The 25879-nt window shown below is 41.8% G+C and overlaps 1 protein-coding gene across 1 annotated transcript in view; it reads left to right on the forward strand.

Moving 5' to 3' along the window:
* Positions 1–25365, forward strand: part of TLL1 (tolloid like 1) — a 154803-nt gene extending 129438 nt beyond the window's left edge. Inside the window, exons 10-21 of the mRNA XM_056855332.1 lie at positions 936–1038; positions 4032–4148; positions 5160–5305; positions 6928–7123; positions 11609–11734; positions 12185–12345; positions 12918–13098; positions 17362–17487; positions 18184–18311; positions 21490–21703; positions 22004–22254; positions 25167–25365. Coding sequence (XP_056711310.1) covers positions 936–1038; positions 4032–4148; positions 5160–5305; positions 6928–7123; positions 11609–11734; positions 12185–12345; positions 12918–13098; positions 17362–17487; positions 18184–18311; positions 21490–21703; positions 22004–22254; positions 25167–25301 — 1884 coding nt within the window. The 3' untranslated portion in view covers positions 25302–25365. The remainder of the gene's footprint in view (positions 1–935; positions 1039–4031; positions 4149–5159; positions 5306–6927; positions 7124–11608; positions 11735–12184; positions 12346–12917; positions 13099–17361; positions 17488–18183; positions 18312–21489; positions 21704–22003; positions 22255–25166) is intronic.
* Positions 25366–25879: the final 514 nt, after the last annotated feature.

Consider the following 25879-nt stretch of genomic DNA (forward strand, 5'->3'; position numbering starts at 1 on the left):
GTATGACGATTGCAGCACCTCATCTTCCTGTTTCATTTCAGTCACCTCCAAGGATTTCTTTCATTGCTTCTAACATTTGCCATGTCCCACAGTCAGGCAGCAACAGTGTTGCTGATTGTGAGACCCCCAAGCTACCTGTCCACATAGCAGATGTCGAGTATCTTACACCTGCACAATTTTGCCATGTGCACAATCTTCTACAGAGCTACACATTTTTCTGCTGATCCTACTTACTGCAATTACATGGTAGCTCTAAACATCCTTTTGGAAGTATTTATGGGATGTTTTCAGTTCATTCTAACTTTAATCCATGTGGATTAGGAGCTGCAGGATAGAGATTTATTAAATAAATATATATCTTGTCAGCCTCCTTTACCCAGAATAAATAATTCGTTCCTCAATCAGCAACTTGACATTCTCATGCACGTAGGCATGCAGTCCGGTATATAGCTTTGGTCACTAATCTAACACTAGAAGTAGAAGAGGGCATATCAGTGTCTTCCAGCTCCCCCCAATAAATGATAACTAACTGATCTTAAAGCAAAGCAATAGTTCTGCGTCAGTTTCTTCTTTCTAAAACCAGGTGTGATGATGGGGAATTAAGTTAACTTTACATTAACATAATTCATTGAGTGGCCTTTGCCAAGATGTATCTAGTCCACCCAGGAAAGAAAGGTACCTTCCCACTTCATCAGGATCAGCTCTTTTCACAGTTTGAGAATTTAGGCTTTAGGCAGATAAGCCATTTACCTTCTACATACACAGCTTTATCTTTGTGTCATCTGTGTTCCCTTCCTTAAAAAGCACAGGAAGGGAGGATATTCAGATAAGAATTCTAGTAGTGCCCACTCTTGAGTCAGCGTGGTGAATTTCCCCCCGGCTTAGAGTATAAATGAAATTAATTGTATGACATGCTTATCTTCTTTGCCCTCCAGATTGTCTTAAACTTCACTACAATGGACCTCTATAAAAGCAGTCTCTGCTGGTATGACTACATCGAAGTAAGAGATGGCTACTGGAGAAAATCATCTCTGCTTGGTATGAACCCTATCTAAAGTATCAGAATGCAGTATCTGTTTGGAAAAAAAAGAAGTAATAGGAGAGTCAAATGATCTGGGGTTATCTTTTTAGTCAGGCACACACTTAGGGTTGGATCCTGACTACACTTCCACCAGTTTCCCTTTCTACTCCAGTTCCAGTGAAAAAAGAGTGCCTGTATGCAAATAAGCATTTAGGCGTAACTTGCTTATAACGTTTATAAACTACGGATAGAGTAACAGCCTTATCTTTACCAGACAGCAGATATATTAAATGGTAGTCATGAGAACAAACAGGAAAGTGTGCAATCAATGGAGTAATAAGAGCTCTTATAGAAGAATATAAATCACACCTGAATAAAAAAATGAGTGTTTCTGTCTTTGCCTTTCCACACGGGCAGACTCTCTGTTCGATCGGGCTCCCCTTTGTACTGCACACTCCCTCATGTCATTCCTCAGGAGCAGCATTTGATGGAAATCAGGGGGCTGCAGTGCGAGAAGCGAGACCGAAAACTTCCATTCCACAGGTAGAAAGTTTAGTTGGGATCCCGCCCTTAGGATGCATTCAGATGTCACAACCACCGTTAGTTTAAATCATAGTTTACAACTAAAACTAACCAGGGTTTGCTTGGAAATCCTGGTTTGTCTGCTGCCCAGGACAACCAACTGCAGCAGGAAAGGAAAGGCAAGTCTGTGCCCTGGAGACAATGATACTGAACAATCCGGGATTAAATGAAGATTCTTGCATTTGGGCAAAAGGACTTGGCAGAGTTACTGAACAGGATTGGCTAACTAGGATGCAAGTCTCATGAAGAATCATGCTTTGTGGCTTCCTACTAAGCAGAGTTTGTGGGGTGGCTAGCATTTGGAAATCATACGAAAATGAAATTTAGTATGTCTGAATGCAATAACTGAGCATAGCATTATCTGCACGAGGGATACAGGTACTTTTGTCTCTACTGTACACATTGTGGGAAACCATGAGTGACCATGAGTAACTCTCATGGTGTATATAAGTCTCTGTGAGTTATATACACCATGAGAGTCACTGTGAGTTATATACACCAGTGAGCATGCCGGGAGAAAAGGGCACATATCTCCCACATTAAAGAATATATCATGGCTACATACAATGGTCTCTGGTGCATCCAGTAATTCTGTAAAGTGTGAAGTGAGCAAAAAAATAGTGAAGTGAAAAGACCACAGCAGAAGCACAGCCATTTACCATTATATCATGGAGAACAATCAATTTTAAGAATACACAGTGAGGTACCATAACTTCTGAAATCAGCAGACATGAAAGTATTTGTGTAGTATTTTGAGATCACACTTCTGGCAACTATAAAAAGTGTTTTTTTTGGGGGGGGGGTTGCAATTTTTGGTGAGAATTTTAGAGTAGACAGGGGTAGATTTATATAAAGCTGGACACCTATCCAGAAGATATTTAGTTTGTAGATATAACATGTCTATGTGTTCATTCTTGTGGCTTCCCATCTATTTACTATCTTAATTTATGGCTTAAAAATGTATCAAACATTCAAATTTATTTTGCTGAATTGTTCAAAATCTTCATATGTTTTCAAAATTCTGTCACTCTCTTGGGGCCTGACATCCTCTCCCACAATCATCCCTGTCTTTTGTGCTATAGATTATTTAGGCATTCCCTGATCCACAGTAGATGTCATCTGTGTATCCTATGAAATTAGGATTTTCTGTTATCTTCCTAGGGAAAATAAGACGTGGAAATGGAGTGAAAGCTGATACAGACTACAGGATACATTTTAAAAATATTTAACATATGATAGAAACATTGCTGGGACTGGGAGATGTAGATAGACAAAGAAGTGTTGGCTCTTGTGATTTAGATTCTAAATATTAGGATTTTCTAACATCTGCCGCTTGCCTGAACTAGTGTCATGGAAAGAGTTTGACATTGATGTGAATGACATTGCTTTGTCAAATTATATTGTTTACAAGTATACGTATGACATTTGTTGCCCCCCCCCCAGAGAGCTTTATGCTCTATGAATAATAACTTATTGGTGGTCCCCAGCCTGAGGAGTGTGTGGCTGTCATCTATGAGGGCCAGAGCGTTTTCGCCCCAGCCTGGTGGAACAGTCTCCCTGTTACATCAGGGCCCTGCGGGACCAAAATGAGTTCTGCATGGCCTGTAAAACAGAACTGTTCCGCCAGGCTTATAACTGAGGGTAACCGCCGGTTACCATTCATTGTTATGGTTGCGGCCTCCCCATCCTCCCCCACCCATCTTGCTAATGTGGGGCTCACTGCCTGGCCGGGTTTTTCTAGTAGCCACCAGCTATGAGTACCGAATGCCATCTTAGTTAATAATTTATATGGAGTATAGAGTTTTAATGAAGTTTTAAAGTATGTTTTAACTGATGTTTTATTATGCATTGTTATAACCCTCTCTGAGCCTGGCTTGCTGGGAATGAGGGCGGGCTATAAATATAATAAATAAATAAATAAATAAATTTGTCTTTTTAGTTTTCCAATGAGAAATGTCAAAAATGAGAAGAAATGTCAAAAGTATTGGTCATGTGTCTATCATATAATTATATTCTTTGGGCTTAACCGTATATAAGCATAAAAGAGGCTAACCATAAGCACAAGAGTGGCCCAAACTTCACAGGAGAATGTCACACCCATGTACTTACACACATAAATTGGGACGGCCTTTTGTGAGTACAATTCAAAGGTGAGCTCTGGCCCCTTCACCTCCTGTTCTTAGCCCCCCCCCCCCTTCAATTGTCCATCTCCTCCAGCTGAGCTCTCGTACTAAAACCATAGAGGAGTGATTGCAGGGTTTTTGTTTTGCTTGAAATGGTACCCTTACCTGTCACTCTAAATGTGTTTAAGGAAGACCACTTTTAAACATATGGGATTGTCTCTGTTGTATGTAGTTTGACCCTTAGATGCAGGGTTTCCTCCTTGTGAGAGACCCTAAAATCCATTTACTGACTTTTTTTTTTGTAGGTAGATTCTGCGGTGACAAGCTCCCAGATGTCCTTACATCTAGTGACAGCCGAATGTGGATAGAGTTCCGTAGCAGCAGTAACTGGGTGGGAAAAGGTTTTGCAGCCATTTATGAAGGTGAGTCATTGTGCTACTCAAAGAGACTAAACTTTTCTCCGTTTGGAAGTGTATTACCTTATAGTTTATTTATAAGTTAACTATGTCTCTTAATGGATGGTTAACTGAGGCAGAAGTAGACCTAACACACAATTCTGTGTATTCCATCCCCTTCCCTGGTATCTTTCAAATACTCTGAAAGCTGTGAGTGGAGAAGTGATGGGATAGAGAAGTTAGTAATAACACTTTCCACCCTGGCCATTTCTTCATACATTGAACTATGCTCCAACAGTTTTTCTTCCCCTAGGCAGAAAGATATAAGAAATATTTAAGCACCTGCTCAACTTCCTTATTTGAATTAAGTAAAGCTTAATAGTGCTTAACTGTTGCTGTATCAGCTCAATAATTAGGTTTAGATCTCCATCAGGTTCTAACCTTGAAGAGCTATACGTTTCTCTTAGTTAGTGACACGATTGTTTGATCTCTAGTACATCTCTTATTTATTTTAACATCCTCTCTGTCTTTGAATATCCAAAAAGGCTGGGTGAGTTTTGAATAGTAGTAATGACATTTGTCAGCTCTTCATAAGCATACAAACCAGGGCAGAATCCCAAGTTCTGCATGCGAAGGGCTTCCTTTTCTACGAGAAGGAAATGTTCTATGCAAAGCACAGGCATTTCCCATTGTGCATGCCAAGCGGTTACCTCTCATGGAAGACAAAGGGAAGCCCCTGCATTAGCAGCTCTGGATCGAAAGATGGAAGCTACCAGGGTCATGTCCTGTGGCCGCAATCCAGTTTGCAGTGTACACTTGCCGAGCATCTAATTGCAGACTGGCTTTGCAGTCTCTACTCTTAAATGGTTTAAAACGAGAAACTGCTTTGAGTTAAAAAAAAAGTCAGTAGACGAAGTAGCCAAATTGTATTGGGACTGTTCGACATGTTGTGATGTTGTCCATCTTTTCTCCCGGCATAACTGACCGGCATAAATTTTAAGTAGACATTTCAGTTGATTTCTATACATTCCTCATCAGCAATCTGTGGAGGTGAAATACACAAAAACGAAGGCCAGATCCAGTCTCCTAATTATCCTGATGACTACAGACCAATGAAGGAATGTGTGTGGAAAATAACAGTGTCAGAGAACTACAATGTCGGATTAACCTTTCAGGCATTTGAGGTAAAGCCTTTTAACTGATCTCAGCAAACCATCTAGTGGATAAATGACAGTGACATTTAAGGGAATCCTCATTAAGCCAATGGAGAAACAAAGCATTCTCTATATAACACCACCCCTACAGTTAATATTTCCTTTCATGGAGACTTTTCCCATTGCATAAATTTCAAGAAGATTAAAAGGGTTTTACGTTATCTGTGCTAGTTGAATTGGAATGTTTTAAAAACTGACAATAGTTTCTTTTAACAAATGCCTAATCCTGTTCCACAAGGCTGCCTTAGGAATCTATTAAATAGAAGGGCTGTTATTTCTTTTCTAAATCTATTTGTTTCCTTTTTAAAAAAAATATTATTTGTTACTGTTATTTAAAGATGATTGAAAGAAAAATCAAGGATTTTTCACTATGCTTTTTTAGTAGCCAAGTTGTTACACATTTTCTAATAACTGTGAATCTTAATTTTTACACATCACAGTATACTCCTGTCTGGGCAGTATTTGCTGCTGCATGCAATAAACCACTGGGGGGGGGGTGTCTGTAACTCTAGTTTTAGCCTTTCATAAACCACAGTTGAGTAGGAAAATATTTATTTTTGCATAATTTTGAAGGCCCCCAGGCATGGAAGAATATGTTTATTAAGAAAAAAAACAAATAAATGTAGTATGTTCAGATGTAATTTAATAAAGCTAGTCATTAATACTTTATGCAGAGATTTGAAGTTCACAGCAGGTCATGATATTTGCATTTCTTTCAATTTAGAATAACATTCTGCATTTTTATTGCATAAGCTTGTTCCTTTATCCTTTAAGTGCTTGTACAGTAGCAGCTATTGCCATCAGTGGGCTCTCAGAAGAGTGGAAATCTCAAAGGATCAAAGCATTGGCAGCCAGGTTCATGGCAATAGTCTGGAAGCTGTCACTTCCTCATTGAGCTCAGTGGCAGAGGGCAGACTTCTCTCTTTGTGTGTATGAGTTCAGATCTCACCACATCTTTGGTGCAAGGATTGCAGACAGAAGGGTTGGATAAGACCTCTGTCTGTAAGCATGGAGCTGGGCTAGGTGAACCAATGGTCAGAGCCAGTACAGCAGCTTCATATGTCTCTCAGGTTAAAAAGCTATACTACCTTTCACCTCTACGCACTCTACTGCCAATTGGCCAATGTTCAAAGCTAATATTACCATCAAAAGTCATATTAGGCAAGGCACCCTTGCTGTATGTAGATTGAAAATCAATCTTCACTCTTCCCTTCATTTACCATTTTCTTGGATCTCCACCCCATGTTTTTTTCTCTTACTTTCTTAGCCATGCGTCTTTTTAGTGTAATTTATTGATTTGACCAGACTGTGTTCCTGACTCAGTATGTTTAATCGTAATTTCAGTTCACCAAATTAGCCTCATTTGTTAAAACAGTCTTCTGTAAGGCTTTATTTGGTTTTGCATTGGGGAAAACCTCTTCATAGGACTTGACAAAAGGGTTGACCACAAACATTCATTCATTTATGTATTTTGCAATAAGACGTGACTGTTTTCAACTGGAAAATGTATTATGTTTTGTGTTAAATTTATCAGCAGAAAAGGGGGCTTGTTACAAACTTGGACAAATGCTCCTTTCTGTGCATACCTGCAGATTGAGAGACATGACAACTGTGCCTATGATTACTTAGAAGTCCGAGATGGAACCAGTGAAAGCAGTCCTTTGGTTGGCCACTTTTGTGGCTATGATAAACCAGAAGACATAAGATCTACCTCCAATACCCTGTGGATGAAGTTTGTTTCTGATGGAACAGTCAACAAAGCAGGGTTTGCTGCTAACTTTTTTAAAGGTAACCATTTTGGAAAGTGAGAAGTGGCAATGCAGTTTCAGAAACAAAATGAAGAAAATAAAAGATTGGCTGATCCTGGGAGCTGTTCAGAGGTTACTTCTGCCCTCCTACACAGTTCACTTTTATGCACAGTGGATTGGTCCTCAGGCTTGTGTGATTCTTTTCCATCTCTCCATCACTCTATCTGCAGTTAATCACTCAAACCTGAAGATCGTGCAATTATTTGTGCTTGGGCTCTGTGCCCATCAGAAAAACCTTCATAACCAGGCAGTGCAGGGTCACTACATCCTCAGAGGACTCCTCGGATTTGCAGAAAAATATGACATCATTATTTAATCCAAAGACACACCCATTGACCTGATGAGTACTGATTGTGTTCCAGGAGCATGGAATATTGAGCAACTAAAAGTCTGTTGTGGGGGAGGGCACAAGGATTGGCCTGCTTAAGCCACTGAGAGCTTGTAGAACCCTGTAGAACCCTGCAGAGGGAAACAATGGACGGGGGAATGGGATTTCCAAACTGATCCCAACTCCTTCAGTTCCTTTCAGGCCACATACTTATTCCTCTTCAGTAAATATTGATCCCTCTAGGGACAATGGTTACAGCGACATCTGTGGTTAAAGAACCGCCTGTGATTGCATAACCACTGGATTCACCAGTTTAAATAGAAACTTCTATGTTTGGTGCTGGGAGCAGGAAATGAGCAGTGAGAAGGTGCATGGACCTGAGGCCTACTCCTGAGCTCATGGTGCATGCTCCAGATCCCAGAGAGCTGCTAGTCAGAATGTGCAATAATGAGTTAGATGTGCAATGGTCTGTCTTCATATAATGTCACTTCAAATGTTCCAGTGTGCCAAGGTGGATCACCAGCAAGCCTGAAGACATACAGATGACCCTGTTTCTTAGCTTTGTGTGTGTGTGTGACTGGTTTGACTCATTTGAAGTCTGGTTCAGGGAGCAGCGACCTCCCCCAGATTGTGTTCATGGGACTGTGTTGCAGTAGCAGTTCCAAATGCCTCCTGTTTCATTAAATAAGAAACCTCTGATACTTTCATCTTCCATACATGTTGATGAAAAGCGTGATTGAACCTCAGTATCCTTTGGGCTGAAAGTTTATCATATATATATCTAATAATCAAGTGTATGCCGATCAGCAGATATCTAAATCCGCAGATCAGGACCACATTGACAGTAAAAAGATATTTCTGCAAATTTGGGGGACCCCCAGCTTTGCAGAAAAATCTGAAACTAAAAGGGGGGCTAAATCCCCCCAAAACAATACCATTGTCTGTACTTGAGCAGGCAACAGACTTATCTCCTCTGTGGCAGTGGCATCCAGGGCCCACTCTGGGCCTGGCTAGAATGGTGGTGGAGCCCTGGAGCTGCTCCAGATGTGGCAGCAGCGGAGCCCGGGAGCCACTCCAAGCCCAGGATCTCCGCCACACCACTTGTCACCTTGCAGGGAGGAGGAGGACAGGAGAGCGAGCAGTTGCTCTCTGCCCCCCCCATCAGTTGCTGAGGCAGCAAGACTGAAGAGGAGTGGGGAGGCAGTGTGTGGGAGCCATTGCTACCCCCTCGCCCCAGCTGGCAAAGATGCAGGTGGCAGGGGGAGAAGTTGTTGCTGTGCTCCCCAAGCTCACATCATTGGAGGAGGGTTCAGGAGTCACCACTCCCTCTCCCTACCGAGCTCGCAAAGCTGCAGGTGGGGGGCAGGAGTCATTGATTCCCCCCCTGCCAACATGACAAAGCTGGAAGTGGGGTGCGTATGTGAGTCGTTGCCCCCCCCCCCAAGCTGGTAACAGAGGAGGGTTTGATGGGTTGGGGCAGGAGGAAAGAGGGGGAGATTTAATTTATGCAAATTAATCATTCACAAGTGGGGACTTGTGAATGATTAATTCACATAAATTACGGGAGATCTTACACTATCTTTGTTTCTTTACGCATTTGTGTAAGGTTATGTAGCCCTGTACGGTGTGGGCAATTTTTCCAGTCCAACTAGCAAAGGCAATAATTACAAGGTAAACAAAGACCACTCCCAGTGTTTCACTCAGTTGGAGGTAAATAGTGTCTCATGCACTGTTTGCAGAGTGTGTCCGGTACATAATTTGACCACAGATTTTAAATGTAGGACTCATAGGCCAATTTTGTTGAAATCAGTGGAAGTAGGTTATACTAGTAAAGGCGATAATTGAATTGGCCTGAAGGATGTTTGTGGCCATTATAACCTGCTTTGTTTTCCTCCTGGGAATCTTGCTTCTTTTCATAGAAAAAAATGTGGGATTTGAGGATTCTATTAATCTGGGGTCATTAACGCATGTCCGATTTGGTCTGCTTCACCCCCCCCCCAATGTAGCAGTTTTCTCGTGGTCACACACACGCTGGCCCCGTTCTGCGGATCAATTCCACTTCCAGCGCGGTTTACTTTCATGTTTTCCAAGACTTGTGTTATCGCAAAATAGAGATCACAACCGAGATAAATCCGGTTGTTTCATCATGCGTGAGCTTCCAGGTTTTTATTCCAACAGTCCTTGCCGCCCAAAACTCATACCCACTCCCACCGCCCCTCCCATCAACACTCGCGGCGTAACATTAGTAGCCGCCATTTTTTTATATCGTTATACCAGTAAATTGGTTAATGACTGGACTAGACAGCCCCTTGGCGGATGTTTAGTTTTTCTCAGAGCCCTGTTCTCCACACCGTTAATACTCAAGTAAAAGTTGTTTTTTTATTTATTTATAGTTTTGTTTAAAAAAATTGCACACCAAGGTGTCGCGGGGGAGTAAAGGGGCGGGGATAGGTGCTGGCATGGTAGAGTCAGTCCTCCACACACTTGCTTCATGCCATTTCCCGCTCTCTGATCTCTTTCCTCTCTATCCTGCATGAAACTCTTCCTCAGTGCCTGACTGACCAACGGCAGCTTTCCTTACTGCGTTTACATTTCTTCCGTTTGTGGCACAAGCTTTCCTCAATCTTAGGCGTGTCGTCTAGGGCCCGTGCTCAGGGGGCTCGTGGGGTCTCCTTGCATGAGCGGGAGACTCTAGACCTAATCGGAATTTTGGGGGAAGCCATCCCTGCCTATTGGTCAATTTCCATGAGAGGGAATTTTTTGAGAAAATGTTTGTGTCGATATTTTTTTATTCAGATAATGGCACGCCTAAAATAATGATAATGGGGTAAACAGGAGATAATTTGCTCCTAATTTTTGTGGTAGCTACTTGCCACACATGGCCACAAAAAAGGAGGAAAAACCAACGTCAGGAAGTGAGGTACGCTGGTATACCGGCATATCATTCTTGGCAAAAAAAATAACAATAATAATAAAAGGAAAACGCCAAGAATGCAGTCGCATGACTGTGATGTAATGACATCGGTAGCGACAAACATTCCCCGAATATCCCATGTTATCCCTTGCCCCACATGCATGGGAGCATCTTGTGGTGCTCATAGTGTGGGATGGGAAATGGACATGTGTTTACTTTTATGATCCCAGATTAAAATAGTGTGAGATGAGAGAGAGATTAACCAGTGACATCTTGCCCATGCGTTAATGACCTTGAGTTTGAGTTTGGGTTTGAGTACAAGTTCAGGATAAATGTACAAATTAATTTCACTGGAGATAAAGAGCCCTTTAAGTGACCTTTCTGTGGATTTCCAGTATTTTATGCAACCAATAAATTGCCACAGCATAGATGATTACATCCTGACAACAGAATTCTTAGGGCATGACCTTCCACATTGGAGGCACAACACCTGCACATGTAGGAATCCACAGAGGACATAACAGAGCCCTGTTTTACTCTCCTACTCACTTGGCACATGTGCACAAAGTACTATACCAGTGTCTTACTATACCAGTGCCTTACACGGAACGTGCACACTCATTCCCCAGTATCCATTTCATCAGCTTGGCTGATCAAGGAATGCAAGCCCAGGGTTGATATTCCTTGACCAAGAGGAGGAGAAAGGAAGATGGACAGACCTGTCAACAGAAACAAACACCTCATCTAGTAGGCCAAAAGTGACTAACATTTTGCATCTTATGAAGCATTTGTAATCCGTGAAACACACTGGGGAAAATGATTGAAAGTAAGAAGATAGAATGACTTTGTTGAACACTTTTTGGGGTTTGTCTCTTTGCATAGGCCTCTCATTTCTCGTTAGAGCCTGGCATGCTAACTGCCCATGTATCAAGGGGGAAAAGGGAAAACTGGGATCTTCTGGGTCCTATTAAGGTTCCCCAGTGTTCCATTTTTTTTCGACGCAGGGAAGAATCATGGCCTTGGAATGTAGGGTTCGAGCTTTAAATTGGTGTTTCATATTTTGTCATTTATTAGATTCTCCACCACATAACAGTGGACAGACACAAGGGTATTACATAGAATAGCATCTGCAAGCAAATACACCAAGTGGTTGAGGGAAATATCAACGTGTTGTTCCATAGTCAGGAGGGAAAATGAAATTCTGTTCTTCTGTTTCTTTACAGAGGAAGATGAATGTGCCAAACCTGATAATGGTGGATGTGAACAGCGGTGTGTTAATACACTGGGCAGCTACCAATGTGCTTGCGATCCAGGGTATGAGCTTGGGCCTGATAAGAAGAGTTGTGAAGGTATCATGTGCTAATTCCAGATATTATCCAGTTTTAATGTATGATATACCTTAGGAACTTTGATATAACCAGAATTACATTACATCAAATCAACATGAGGTTATAAGATGCTAATGAGGGATGTAGTAGAGCAAAAACATGATCCATAGTAAAGGCTAAGATAGTAGAAATAAGGAAGAGGGTAAGTGAAAGTTTAATTTGTATATTTAGAGGAATGTATATTTAAGAACAAAAGAAAAGTCCTGCTGGATCAGACCAAGACCCATCAAGTCCAGCTGTCTGTTGACACAGAGGCCAACCAGGTGCCTCTAGGAAGCCCACAAACAAGACGACTGCAGCAGCATCCTGCCTGTGACCCCCAGCAGCTAATATAATACGTTGTGAACAGGTTTGAGAACTAGATAGTAAAAAAAAGAATGATATATAGTATTTCTTCCCCTTATATTTCAGCTGCTTGTGGAGGACTTTTGACAAAACTGAATGGGACAATTACAACACCAGGATGGCCCAAAGAATACCCTCCAAACAAAAACTGTGTGTGGCAGGTGGTGGCTCCTACCCAATACAGAATCTCAATGAAGTTTGAGTTTTTTGAATTGGAAGGAAATGAAGTAAGTAACAACATACAGATGCACGGCTGATAGTGGCAGAACTGTTGAGTTCCTAAGCAGAAAGTGTCTCTTGTGTGCTCTTTTGTTAGGATGAAAATGGCTGTGGTGATTCTCATTTTCATTAACTATCCCTGGACCACAAGACCACAAAAAATATGTAATATTTATTTGGGGAGTAGAAAATCACAGGTGTTGGTGTCAATATTGGTCACAACTAACTTTTAGGTAATTTTTAGAATAATATGTTTATTGCAACTGTTTTAGCATTTTAATGTATTTATGTTAAGCTATGGAGATACTTTTGATCTGATACCTAACTCCTTTTTAAGATTGTAGTTGTATACTATGTTCTGGCAAAAGCTGTAAATAATAAAGACAGGTGTTGGTGGTATCCCTCACACACATACTATTCAAGGAAATCTTTTAAAAACAACAACAACCCATAAAGCAGTGAGAGAGGCATCTAACTTATTAAATATATAAATTACACACTAAAAATCATGAGATTTTAGACAAACCAAATTATTGATAGTGACTATTATTTGAATAATACCAGATCTTTAATTTTTCAGGTTTGCAAATACGATTATGTAGAGATTCGTAGTGGCCTTTCTTCTGATTCCAAACTGCATGGCAAATTTTGTGGTACAGAAGTGCCTGGAGTTATTACATCACAATACAACAATATGAGAATTGAGTTCAAATCCGATAACACAGTTTCAAAAAAAGGTTTCAAGGCCCACTTCTTTTCAGGTATTAAAACAAAGCTGGGGTGTGCTATGTGTATAAATGCTTTGCTATTTTCAACATATTTTATTCCAGGAAGATTTTAGTTTAAAATTTTATTCCTTTATTCTGGTGAAGATGAATGGCCTTTACTATAGCATTTTCAGTTTCAATTTCCTACTCAAATAAATAAATGTTAATTTTAATACATATGCAGACTGGGTGATTGTCGTGGGAATGCTATTCAAAATGTCCCAGATTCCTAGTATGTCATTTATCTGCCAGGTAGTGTAGGTTTTATTTTAATAAAAATATGTGTTAATTTAAGATTTTTTCTTTCCTCTCAGTTGCATGCTTCATATTTAGTCATTTTCTGTAAATGTTTCAAACCTATTTTGGTTTTCTAAAGGTTTTTTCCATTTAAAAGAGGTGTGTTCCCACAACATAAAAGGGATCCAAGCAAGTAGATCTATATCCAGTGACAGACAATACTTACCTTTCATCCTTAGTATTTATCTCTGTTTCCAGATGTAGCAATGATAGGTGCCTTTAATCCTGAAGAAATCTGATTTTATGGCTAGGTCAACTTTCCTAAATAATGCCTTAGTTACAATTCCTGGAAAAGATTAATATAGTTCATATATGGATAGCATGTAGATGGTCTTAACATTTATGGGATCTGTGAGTAAGGGTCAGATGATATAAACCCATCCTTAGACCCATCCCTTGCCATATGTCCACCAAAACAGGTCTGAGTATTTCATTTAGATATATTCCATTTCATTTAAAGTTCGTAAAATCAACCCATTGGTTTGAGATTCAATAGCTTTCTTAATGATGTTATAAATGTCAAGTTCAGTAGAGCTAAACTGTACAGTATTCAACTATTCTAGCTTAGTTAGCTTTGTATTTTAGGTAGTTAATTGTTTTTGGCATAATCCAGCCATCAAGCTCTTTTAAATCACTTAATTGCAGTGAAGAATTAAACATGTGGTTTAATCTCTTCCATAAAATCAAGATGACTTGGCTTGGCTGCTTGTTAACAGCCATCTTGCTTTGATTGTCTAGTGCAGATTAAAGAGAAGAAGTCTCCTCATTGGTCTGTATGGCTACCCTCTCCAGTCTGTCCCAATGCCAGCCAGCTGGCCAAAATGTTGAGGCCATGGATACCAATGTGACCACCCCATGTTCTCCTGCTCTCTTTCCTCCCTCCCTCCTGCACACAGCAGTCACCCTTACTCGCAGTAGGGAGTCGGATATTATATAGTCACTATGGGATACATGAATTTTCATTTATCATCGTCCTTCATACTTTTCCAGATTCAGTTTTGTGTGTTTTACCTTCTTCATACATTTAGTAGTTTTTGGTTTTTTTCCCCCTCCAGTGTCTCTCACACAAAAATATTCTTGATAACGTTTGGCCTTAGCGATACCTTCAAAATCCAGAAAAAGATTGAGTTTCAATTTGATAAAATTAATCAAGGAGTTCCAATCTGTATGCTAATTTCATTCATAACAAGAAACTTGTATAAGTAAGGGAGTTCTGAAGACAGGAGGCTTTCCAGCCGCCACATGGAACTTCCTTCCTTTATAAACAAAATGGTAGCCTTAGAACACCAGGCAAAATGATTTTATATTCAAAGATTATATAATTATTTTATTTCATTAACAACTATTTTATCGATATATTGAAAATAAAATATAGCAGCTTAGATTTCCAGCAGCAATATATTATGTTCCATACACTATGCTCAGTTCTCAGGTTTGTGTAATTTTGCATTATTTAAATTAGGGTCATACTTTCTAGGATCTCTAAGATAGGCCACTAGTTTTGTTCTATAGTGAAAATAATTTCATTTTCTTGTTATCTTGTGTAATTGTGTATTGGCAGAGGAGATAAGAATGAAAAGTTATCATTTAACGTGAAAAGAGGTGGAAAGTTATCATTTCAAGCCCATAAGCAAACTGAAGTTGGAGCACTTACTTATGTTTGGTGCCATCTTGGTGCATTTTTTCCCCCCACAGACAAACGAGCTTCCTGCAAAGAGAAAATTTTTGTTTTTGAATCATGCAAGGACTTGATACAGGTTGCTCCTTCTGGCCGAGTACGTATAATTCACAGACTGTCGGTCTCTGAGGGTATCAGAGGTACGACCATACGTCCTGTGAATAGTTAAACTCTAACATATTGTCGAGAGAGAATGGATCTTTCTTTGTTATGAGTATTGGCAGAAAAATACACAAAGCATCCATTCAGAAGTGGGAGACTGATTTCCATCTGGGAGCGCAACAAATGTTTTGCATTTACTCAGCAAAACATTTGTTTCTCTAACTAATCTACACTAATTTTTTCCTTTAGATTTTCAGTCTGAAACGCACACGATGGAAAGTCTACACTGGTTTATAAAAATGTAGATAAAACGTCTGTTGCAGCACCCGTCTGTCAGTGGCAAACTCTGTTGTAGTTTCACTTTTGGTCCTTTGATTGTTGTGCAACACTGACAGCCCATTCCTGAAACCCGCAGTGGCTGGGGGGGGGGGAGAGAAAGGGTTTTATTTTTAAAAAACCCGAAAATGGGGGGAAAGGCCCCATAGCAAACAGCAATGGTGCACCACCAAAAATGGTGGTGCAGCAACGCCTTTTCATTAGGGGGTGTTCCCAATGCCACCCAGAAAGCCCCGGGAACACCTCCCAGGATGCTGGCACAGCGACTTGTGCTGGGAGAATGCTGGTGAGAGGCTGCGCCAGTGTCTGAGGGCCACACTGCTACCACAGTCCAGGGGGGGCAGCGTAAATGCCCCTACACCAGCGTCCGTGCCAGTTTGCACAGCATAACTGGCACGGATGCCAGCATAGGGGTCACGCCAGCTCCTAAGAGCATTCCCCCCCTTTTAGGAATGCACTGTTAATTCTGAAGTAGTCATTAAAGGCTCCTCTGTATAAAACATAAGTTTTTTAGCGGACTTAACAGGTTGTATGTTTTTTCTTACTGAACACGCATATATAAATGTTCTCTTTCAGGTATTTGGGTGGAACAGAGAAGACCTTACTGTTTTCTAAACTATTTGCTTTGAGAAGGAGAAATACTTAACAGTTCTTCATTCCCTGAGCCACTCTCTGTCATTTGCCTGTTTCTTTCCTGCTTTTGAGCAGACGCAGCCTCGCTGTTTTCAACGGGGCTAAAAGCCTTGAAAAGGCTTTTTATTTTCCCGTGGCATGCGCGAGTCGGCTTAGGAAGAGGCGTCGCTGTGCCTCTTTCCCACCCACTCCGCACGCCGTCAGCTCAGGAATGGGCTGTTAATCTATATCCCTCTGATACAACCAACAAGATCTCTCTTATTGAACTAACATCTTGTGTAGCATTAAGAATTTGTGTCAGGAATAAATCTGGCCAGTTTTGATTGAATGGATCAGCCCCACCTAAAGACAGCAGCTGAATGGCAGCATCCGGCGCATCTTGCTGGAATGACCGCCTGTGGATCTAGTTTGGTTTTTCTCCTTACAAATGAATTTTGATTCCAGTATAGCTCATGTTACTCCAACCCTCACCCTGCTTTGTATCTAACACACTAAAAGCTCTTTTAGAGGATTACTATTCAGTTAACTGGACTGCCTATGGTGTAGTATGTTTCCTTGCCATACATAACATCTATTTCTTCTCTGTGTTACTTGAATAATACGTTTTCCTTTTCAATGTGCCATGCTATATCCAGATTTGTTATGCTCAAAGTATATTCATCAGTGTCTTGATGAAGAGGGAGGCCCAATTAAGTATAATGTGCATGTGTGGGGGGTTGTTAAAATACCAGCATGTGCCGCACTTGAAACCTTGTTATGCCTAAATTGTTGTGTATCTGCTCGAACCTGCACAACTTGTGGCCCTTAAAGCCAAGTGGAGCCCCTGAGGTGAGCTGTTTGACTGGGTCACAAACTGCGCAGGAGTGGCGCAGATCTTTGCAACACTCTGAACTGCCGGGGAGACATTGTTGAAAGCAAGAAAATTAGTTTCAGAATTAAAATTTGGCAGCGATTTACTACGCTGACACGTTGTTGTTTTGTATCCTTGAGAAATAGACTCCTTGGCATTCTTCCATTTCACAAGGTTGCAGGCAAAACAATGAATGGGTATCATTAAGGTACAATTATATTGTTATGCTGAACAGGATAAAGTGAGTGTGCCTTAGTTTTCCCCGCTTCTGGACATGAATGTAACAAAACACTTCCATGCCTCTTTCTGAGCCCTGGGAGTAGATGTGCAGCTCACAATAAAAGTTTCGTGTATCTTTTAGACAAGGACGAATGCTCTAAGGACAACGGAGGCTGCCAGCATGAATGCATCAACACTGTCGGAAGCTATGTGTGTCAGTGCCGCAATGGATTTGTGCTACATGAAAACAAACATGACTGCAAAGAAGGTAAAAAATGGCAGTATGTTAGAGCAGCACACTTGGAACGGGTGAGGGGCTGGCAGCACAGTTCTAAGCAAAGTGACACCCGTCTAAGCTCATTGATTTAGAAGGCTATAGGCCATATATGCATGGGAGGTTTTGCCTTGGATTTTCTGCTCTCTAGATGCACATTTTCCCCATCCAAATTCTCAAAACTCTGCATGGGGGCTTGTTGAGTTTTGAGAATTTGGATGGAGAAAATGTGCATCTAGAGGGCAGCAAATCCAACGCAAAACCTCCCATGCATGAATGGCCTATAAATCTACTCAGAATTATAGTGTTAAGAGAGCAATCCTAAACAGACCTACTGATAATCTACTTGGGGCTTACTCCCAGGAAAGTGTTTTTAGGATTGCACTATAAGCTCTTTGATGTTGTAAAATGCATTATCGGTATGGGAAGGATTTATGTGATTCATAGTACAAACATCCATAAAAGTAAATACCAAACAACACTAGGACAACAGATTATTGTCGAACATCCATTGTAATCAGTTTGTCATAACTGATTATCATAATAGTGAAGACTAAAAAGGTGATTAGCCCTGAATTAGCTGCTGGACAACCCTTTCAATGGAAGAGCAAGAAAATAGCTTCCTTGTCTGGCTACATGATATCATACATTTTCATCCAGACTGATGCTATCTATCAATTATTGGTGCAGCCGAGTGTGAACAGAAGATCCATAGTCCAAGTGGAATTATCACAAGCCCTAACTGGCCGGACAAGTACCCGAGCAGGAAGGAATGTACATGGGAAATCAGTGCCACACCGGGACACAGAGTCAAAATAGTAAGTAACTTAAATATTATTAGGGAATGTCCTCTGCAGCTGAATGAGTCTTACAGTGCATTCCTGAGCTTTCGGCGTGGGAACAGTGGGGAGGAGGTGCCACTGGGGAGCCTTCTAACCTGTTTCCCCGGCGCCAAAAACTTTTTTAAAAAAAACTTTTGAAGGCTTTTTAAATTTTAAGTGGGGCTTTTTGCCTCATAAAAAGCAGGCACAGCCTCGCTCTCCTCGCTGCCAGCATAGCCAGTGGGAAAGAGAACAGGAGGCTGCCTAACAACAGCTCCTTCCCCCCCACCAGCCACCCCAAGAATGCCTCCCGAGACGCCAGAATGCCCCCCAGAACACCGGCACAGGCCTTTACACCCGGGGCAGCACAGCGCCCATAGACCAGCGTCTGGGCCTCCCTGCTGGCGTTGGGGCCACTAATGCCAGCGTAAGTAGCCCGAACGCCGGCACAGGGGATCCTAACGCCAGCGCAGCGCCTTCCTGGCGTCCTAAGGGCTTTCGCCCCTAAAGCTCAGGAATGTGCTTTCAGGAGATTATCTAACAAATTGTGATGGAGGCATACGAGACACAGTAAAATATATAGGGTGATGCTTAGAAAAAGCTTTTAATCATTATAATATCAGTTCCAAACAGTATGCTCCTAAATCAAACATGCTCTTCAGACAATATGAGAATATCTTCAAATGGCCTTTCAATGACTGCCCTCAGCACAATGCCATGTAATGTTCCTTGAGAAAAAGCAAATCCATGGCCAAAATTTAAAATGCAAAAGGGCAGAAATTATTCTTCTGTAGAACAGAGTCTAATTTTCCATTTGAATGGATTCAATCCTGTGTTTAACCATCTTCTCATAAGTTTTTAATATGCCCATGGGATCATCTGGGGGCAAAATAAAACCATACTGGCCCAAATGAAAACAGTATGCTTAAAAAACATTTATAGGTAGCAACTGGGATTGCTGTCCAGCTGCTTCTGTTATTAAGGATGGCTAATCTCCCTCCAAGAAATCCAAAATAATTTGGGAAAAGTTATCAGAGTTTCAGCTTGCAGCACGTTGTGCTTCTTCTGACTATTCTCTTTCCACTTCCAAACATCAGCACTTGAGCTACATGCAGTTCCTTGAGGACAGCTGTTAATATCAAGTGGCATCACATTGTACCTTGGCTGGCTGCCACGAGAGATTCAGTAGATTAGAGGCGCTTTATTGTAAGGCTGTTTTTTGTTTTGCAGTGGTGTTTGACTCTCCTGTCTGGTTTAGTTCCTTTTACATATTGCCTCTGTACACTTTCAGATTGCTTTTGCTAGCAAGTTCCCAGGAATCCTTCCCCTTTCTCTGGCTGGTATTTTGGCCCAGTTTTAAAAGTAATGTTGGCAGGGCTTTGCTCAGGGTCTCCTTGAAACTGTGCTGTAGCCTGTGCAAAAAGTACCTATGTGTGTTTATTTAGCACACCAGCAAAATGCCCCTGAGGGACTCTGGCATTCGAGCCAAGCACGCTTGGCTGTTTTGCACATGAACACTCCTTGTCTTGCCAGGATCACATTTAAATCAGACTTTGGTTAGGACAGGGAGGAACAAGGGGAAATTATTGAGGAATCAAACTTGTGGCTTTTTTGTGTGTGCCAGACTTGAGTCCGAACAGTGAGAGACTTGAGTCCGAACAGTGAGAGAGAAAGAGAGAGGCTTTAAACTGATACTACCAACTTTTTGGGAGGTAACTTCCAGTTACCCAAACCAAATGAGCAGATAAAACTCCCACCTTTGGATTTTGTTCTGTTTATATTATAACTGTGTTCAGTGGTTACTCGAAACCATCTTCAGTGGTGACTTCACTCTAAAATCCATACTTATAAATGCACATTCAGGAGAGCTACCCATCTCCCCAAGAGTTCAGATTAAAGGCTCCAGTGCAATGGAACAAAAGAGAGAGTGAAATTTGCAGTTTTTACCATTCTTTCTTGGTAAGCATTTCCCCCCCCCTTTATTTATTGTCACATCTTGTTTTTAAGTACAGCTTTGTACCATAGTTGTGCTTTTATTTAGCTGTTTCCTTAAATAGCTGTACAACTGCAGTCATAAAACTTGTTTTATGCAGCATTTTGTGAAGCTGAGTTCATTTTTTCACACACGCAGATTCATTTTGGTAAGCTCATACATATTGGATGGAGTGGGAATGAGCAAACCACATTTTTATAAAATATCTTGCATCTTTATAAAGTTGATGTGGAAAGTAAATAAACTCACAATATAGCTCACAGCTGTTCCAGAAGCCTTCATTCCCCACTTAGTGTATTCCACATGCTCTGAGAAACATGAGATGATCCTGCGAATTAGAAGAATGAATTCAGTGGAACATTGATATTTTCCAGATTTGCTTCCTTCTGCCATGGCTAGTTATGGGGAAGGAAAGCCTTGATCCCTTCAGTGTGAACACATAAATTGGCAGCTCTCAAAACCACTGAGAGAGGAATCTACTCAAGGGCTGCCACTCTTCAGCTTCTGTGGCAAACGTTTCTTTGTAAGGCACAGGGCTTGCATAGGAACGTTGTGGGGTGAATTGTACCCACCGTCTGTTATCACTTTTGCAGCCAACAAGTGGTTCACAGATCAGAGATGTTTACAAGGAGAATAACTAGGCCTAGGGTTGCTAACCTCCAGGTCGTACCCGGAGATCTCCTGCTATTACAATAGATCTCCAGACGATAGAGATCAGTTCCCCTGGAGAAAATGGCCGCTTTGGCCATTGGACTCTATGGCATTGAAGTCCCTCCCCTCCCCAAGCCCCGCCCTCCTCAGGCTCTGCCCCCTAAACCTCCCGCTAGTAGCAAAGAGGGACCTGGTAACCCTAACTGGGCCCCAGTTCATACTCTAGAGCAGGAGTAAACAAACTCTTGCCTATGGGCAAAGCCCAGCAAGGCATTTTGCTCAGCATGGAGGGCTACTGCTCTAGATGAGGGACTGTGGTGAGCCACTGAGGTGCTAGCAGCACCACTGGAGCGCAGCTTCTGCTCAGCGTGTCGAAGCCTGGTCTCTCTTTCTCCCATCCTTTAGTTTGCTGATCTACCAACCCCTTAACAAGTAGGGATTTTTTTTTCTCACATTTGGCTAGAAAAGTTGCCTGTCCTGATGTTCTGGACATGCATGACCCACATGATTTGTGTCGTGGTTACTTTTCAGATTTTTAATGAGTTTGAAATAGAACAACATCAGGAATGTGCTTATGACCATCTGGAGGTGTTTGATGGAGAAACGGAAAAATCACCAATTCTTGGACGTTTGTGTGGAAATAAGATACCGGATCCTCTTGTCGCCACAGGAAATCAAATGTTCCTTCGCTTTATTTCTGATGCTTCAGTACAGAGAAAAGGCTTCCAAGCTACACACACTACAGGTCCCAAAATAATGTCCTTGTTTTCATTAATGACGTTTTTAAATGAAAATGAAATACAGAGCTTCGTTACCGGAAGCACACTACAGACTTATTATCATTCCTCAAAAGTATTTCATTAAAAAGCCAATGACTATATTTTAGTCTTTTTTTCTTTCTAGTCACAAATATTTTCTTACCTGATTGAGTGTCCTTTTCTTGGTTCATACTGACCTCTAGTGGTGGGTCTAATTTTTTTGTTGCAAATGCTATGCAATAAATTAAATCAGATAGATCTTTGTTTTCCTTCTCCACTTTGCACAGAGTGTGGTGGTCGTCTGAAAGCAGAAAGCAAAACAAGAGACCTCTACTCTCATGCTCAGTTTGGCGATAACAACTATCCAGTTCAAGCGGACTGTGAGTGGCTAATAGCGACGGACCGTGGCTATCGGATAGAATTGACTTTTCAAACTTTTGAGGTGGAAGAAGAGGCAGACTGTGGTTATGACTACTTAGAACTTTTCGATGGCCATGATACAGCTGCTCTGAGGCTTGGTCGGTTTTGTGGATCGGGGGTACGTAATCTTGTAATTCTTGCAGTTATTAGAACTCCGGAATACAAGAGCTGTAATCCTTGAGATGTGTAAGAGAGACAGCCAAATTTCAAGCACCGCTTGTTGCTTTTCACTAATTAGTAGACTCCCAACACACATGTACAAACATCATATCCCAGATTTCTTTTGAAACCCTTCTGTGCAGTGCAATACGGAGTGAAAGGTGTATTCATATACATGTGTGTATATTCTGAATATAGTTTTTAAAAACATAGAACATTTTTTTAGAGGATAACCTTGGTGTCATCAAAAGGTTAAGCGCTAGAGTTTCCCACTGTAGCAGGGATTCTGAAAAGGAACTTTGCTCCTTTATATCAATTGGAAAACTTTTCTACAGGATAACTATGGCGAGGAAATAACATTCCCCCCCCCCCACAGATGGGGTTGAGTGAGAAGACTGAGAGGGGATATGATAACCATCTTCAAGTACTTGAAGGGCTGCCACATAGAGGAGGGTGCCGAGTTGTTTTCTGTTGCCCCAGAGGGTCAGACCAGAAATAACCGGTTGAAATTAAACTAAAAGAGTTTCCATCTAGACATTAGGAAGAATTTTCTAACAGAGTAGTTCCTCAGTGGCATAGGCTTCCTCAGAAGGTGATAAGCTCTCCTTCCCTGGAGGTTTTTAAGAAGAGGTTAGATGGCCATCTGTCAGCAATGCTGATTTTATAACTTTAAGCAGATGATGAGAGGGAATGCATCTTGGCCATCTTCTGCGCATGTAGTAGGGGTCACTAGTGCGGGGGGTAGTTGTGAGATTCCTGCATTGTGCAGGGGGTTGGACTAGATGACCCTTGTGGTCTCTTCCAACTCTATGATTCTATGAGTGCTGCACATGCCCTAGGCCATGTGGGTAACTCAACACATTGAACTCTGGCGTGCACCTAAACAGTTGAACTGTGAACATATCTTTGCAAGGTCCTCCCCCAAGTGGGAGAAGCTGTCAGATCATTCAGTTCCAGGATGTGGATGAACAAGGATAGACAGTTATGCTAGCTCAGGAAAGACTTCTGAAAAAAGTGGCAAGAGTCATTCAGGCCAAATAGAAGCACCCTCAAACAGGATGCTAAAAAGATCGGGGTTTCTAATCTATAGGGAAGGATAATAATTAAAAATGAAGGCAAGTTCCTGTTCAATAGAAGGGCGGCAAATTGGAATCATGTTGAAGATCAATACAGAGAACAGTAAGATAGAGAATGTCTTGTGAACAAATATCCCTCTATCTTCCTTATATCTTTATCTTGGGAGGGAAAAAGCAGCTTGAGAGTGTCTGATTTTTAGCTGAACGTTTTTAGGAACAGAAAGGATTATGTAGTCCCACTTGCCCTTTTCTCCACAGGCTGCTTTGGGATGAGGAAATAGAAATGAAGAACAAAGTAAAAAAACAAGAACTCCCCTTATCATCTTAAAATCATAGAGTTGGAAGGGACCACCAGGGTCATCTAGTCCAACCCCCTGCACAATACAGGAAATTCACAACCACCTCCCCCTCACAACCCCAGTGCCCAGAAGATGGCCAAGATGCCCTCCTTTTCATCATATGCCTAAGGTCACAGAATCAGCATTGCTAACAGATGGCCATCTAACCTCTTCTTAAAAACCTCCAGAGAAGGAGAGCTCACCACCTCCCGAGGAAGCCTGTTCCACTGAGGAACTGCTCTGTTAGAAAATTCTTCCTAATGCCTAGATGGAAACTCTTCTGATTTAATTTTAACCCACTGATTCTGGTCCGACCTTTTGGGGCAACAGAAAACAATTCGGCACCATCCTCTATAGCCCTTCAAGTACTTTAAGATGGTTATCATATCCCCTCTCCGTCTTCTCCTTTTCAGGCTAAACATACCCAGCTCCTTCAACCTTTCCTCATAGAACTTGGGTCTCCAGACCCCTCACCATCTTTGTTGCCCTCCTCTGGACACGTTCTTACCTGAGCCTTAGATCAAAACAGTGCTAGTTCTGTGTGGGGATTTTTGGACGGGGGCTGAGCAGATCGTGCCCAGGGGACCCTGTCTGCCCACCCCCAGGCCTCCCTCATGTTTCCGTTTCCAGCCACCAACCTGCATGTCCCCACACCTGACTGTGCATCCTTCCCCTGCTTGCAAGTCCTCCCTCCACCCGCACTTGTCCTGACAGCACTGTCTGCATGCAGCTGGTAGTGCTGCTGCTGGAGCTGCCATCCCCATGCATTTCCCCATCAGTTTGGGGAAGTGGGAGCTCGGGCGGTGGAGTGTGGTGGAGGGCTTGTGAATGAATGACAGGCGGTGGGTCAGCAGCAGAGGGCTCTGCTAGAAGCTCTGGGCCCTGGCGGAGGCCCCATCTCAGAGTATGTTTATGCTGGCCGTGTATCAGAATACCCAGTTTGCAATATTTGTTTGCCGTGGATGGTGGGACAAGTTTCAGTGGGCTCTGTAGTTAAGAAAGTAAAAAGTACTTATCACATTGGGCTGGATCCAGCCAGCTTCTAAACTCAGTTTTCCCAGTTCTCCTGCTTATAACAGCCCACGTGATTCGTAAACGGCTGACTGAAAACCTTTCCCCATAGAAGATCTTTCCTCCTCTTCTTCAAATCATCCCTCCCAGAACCATCAACTTTTATTATTTTAACCTAACTTCGATTTTTATTCAGAGCTGATATTGTATCGAAATTAAATTTGATTGATTGATAACAGCCCACATCCCACATAACTTTTTAAACATGCAGCCCCATGATCTCCAGTATAGCATTTTTGGGTGGTCCTGTGGTACTCTGGCTTCCTATTTCAGCAGCAGAAAAGTTGGCTGGATCCAACCCATTGGTGAACCCAGTAATTGTTGAAACCTTCCTAAGTGCAGTTTCACAAGAGCGATTTCAGTAAACTTGCTGTTTGTTTCCACAGCCGCCTGAAGAAGTTTACTCAGCAGGCGACACTATCCTACTCCATTTTCACACGGATGATACAATCAACAAGAAAGGATTCCATATACGATACCGAAGTATAAAACGTCAGGATAACGTTCACACCAAAAAATAACACACGATCCCTTAGATCACCATAAAAAGAGACACAGAGAGAAATGTTATGGAGAAAGAGGGGTGTCTTTTTTAAAAAAAAAACTGACGTTGTCATCAAACACAAACTGAGGAAGAACTCATGCACCCCAAAGCATCTCACTGTTAAATACTGTTTCTAATTTAGAGGGAAAGACCTTCTAGTGATGACGTGTGGTCTCCATGTGTGGCTTTCCTAAACAGCTGGTCAAGGAGTACTGCATGTTTCCAGGGAGACCACGAGAGCTTTGATGACAGTTTGACAAGAGTCATTGTTGCCTGCATACTCAGCCACTCAGATTCAGGTGAAGTGACCCTGCAGAGCGTTCTTCCTTTTGACAATTGTCTGGTATCCAGGAGGATGGAGGGAAAACCCACCTTCTGCAGGTCATGCACTCAAAATACTGTCCGTGTATCTTTATTGCTCTGATTGTTTTGCTGCATTTCCAGGATACAGTTTGTACAAGACGAGAGAGTGTTCTGTTCTTGTCACTCTTCTATCCCATCAGCATATTTAATGTATTGAAAACTGGAATACTACATCTGCACAATCATTCGACC

Source organism: Euleptes europaea, chromosome 9, assembly GCF_029931775.1.
Source record: "Euleptes europaea isolate rEulEur1 chromosome 9, rEulEur1.hap1, whole genome shotgun sequence".
Taxonomy (NCBI): Eukaryota; Metazoa; Chordata; class Lepidosauria; order Squamata; family Sphaerodactylidae; genus Euleptes; species Euleptes europaea.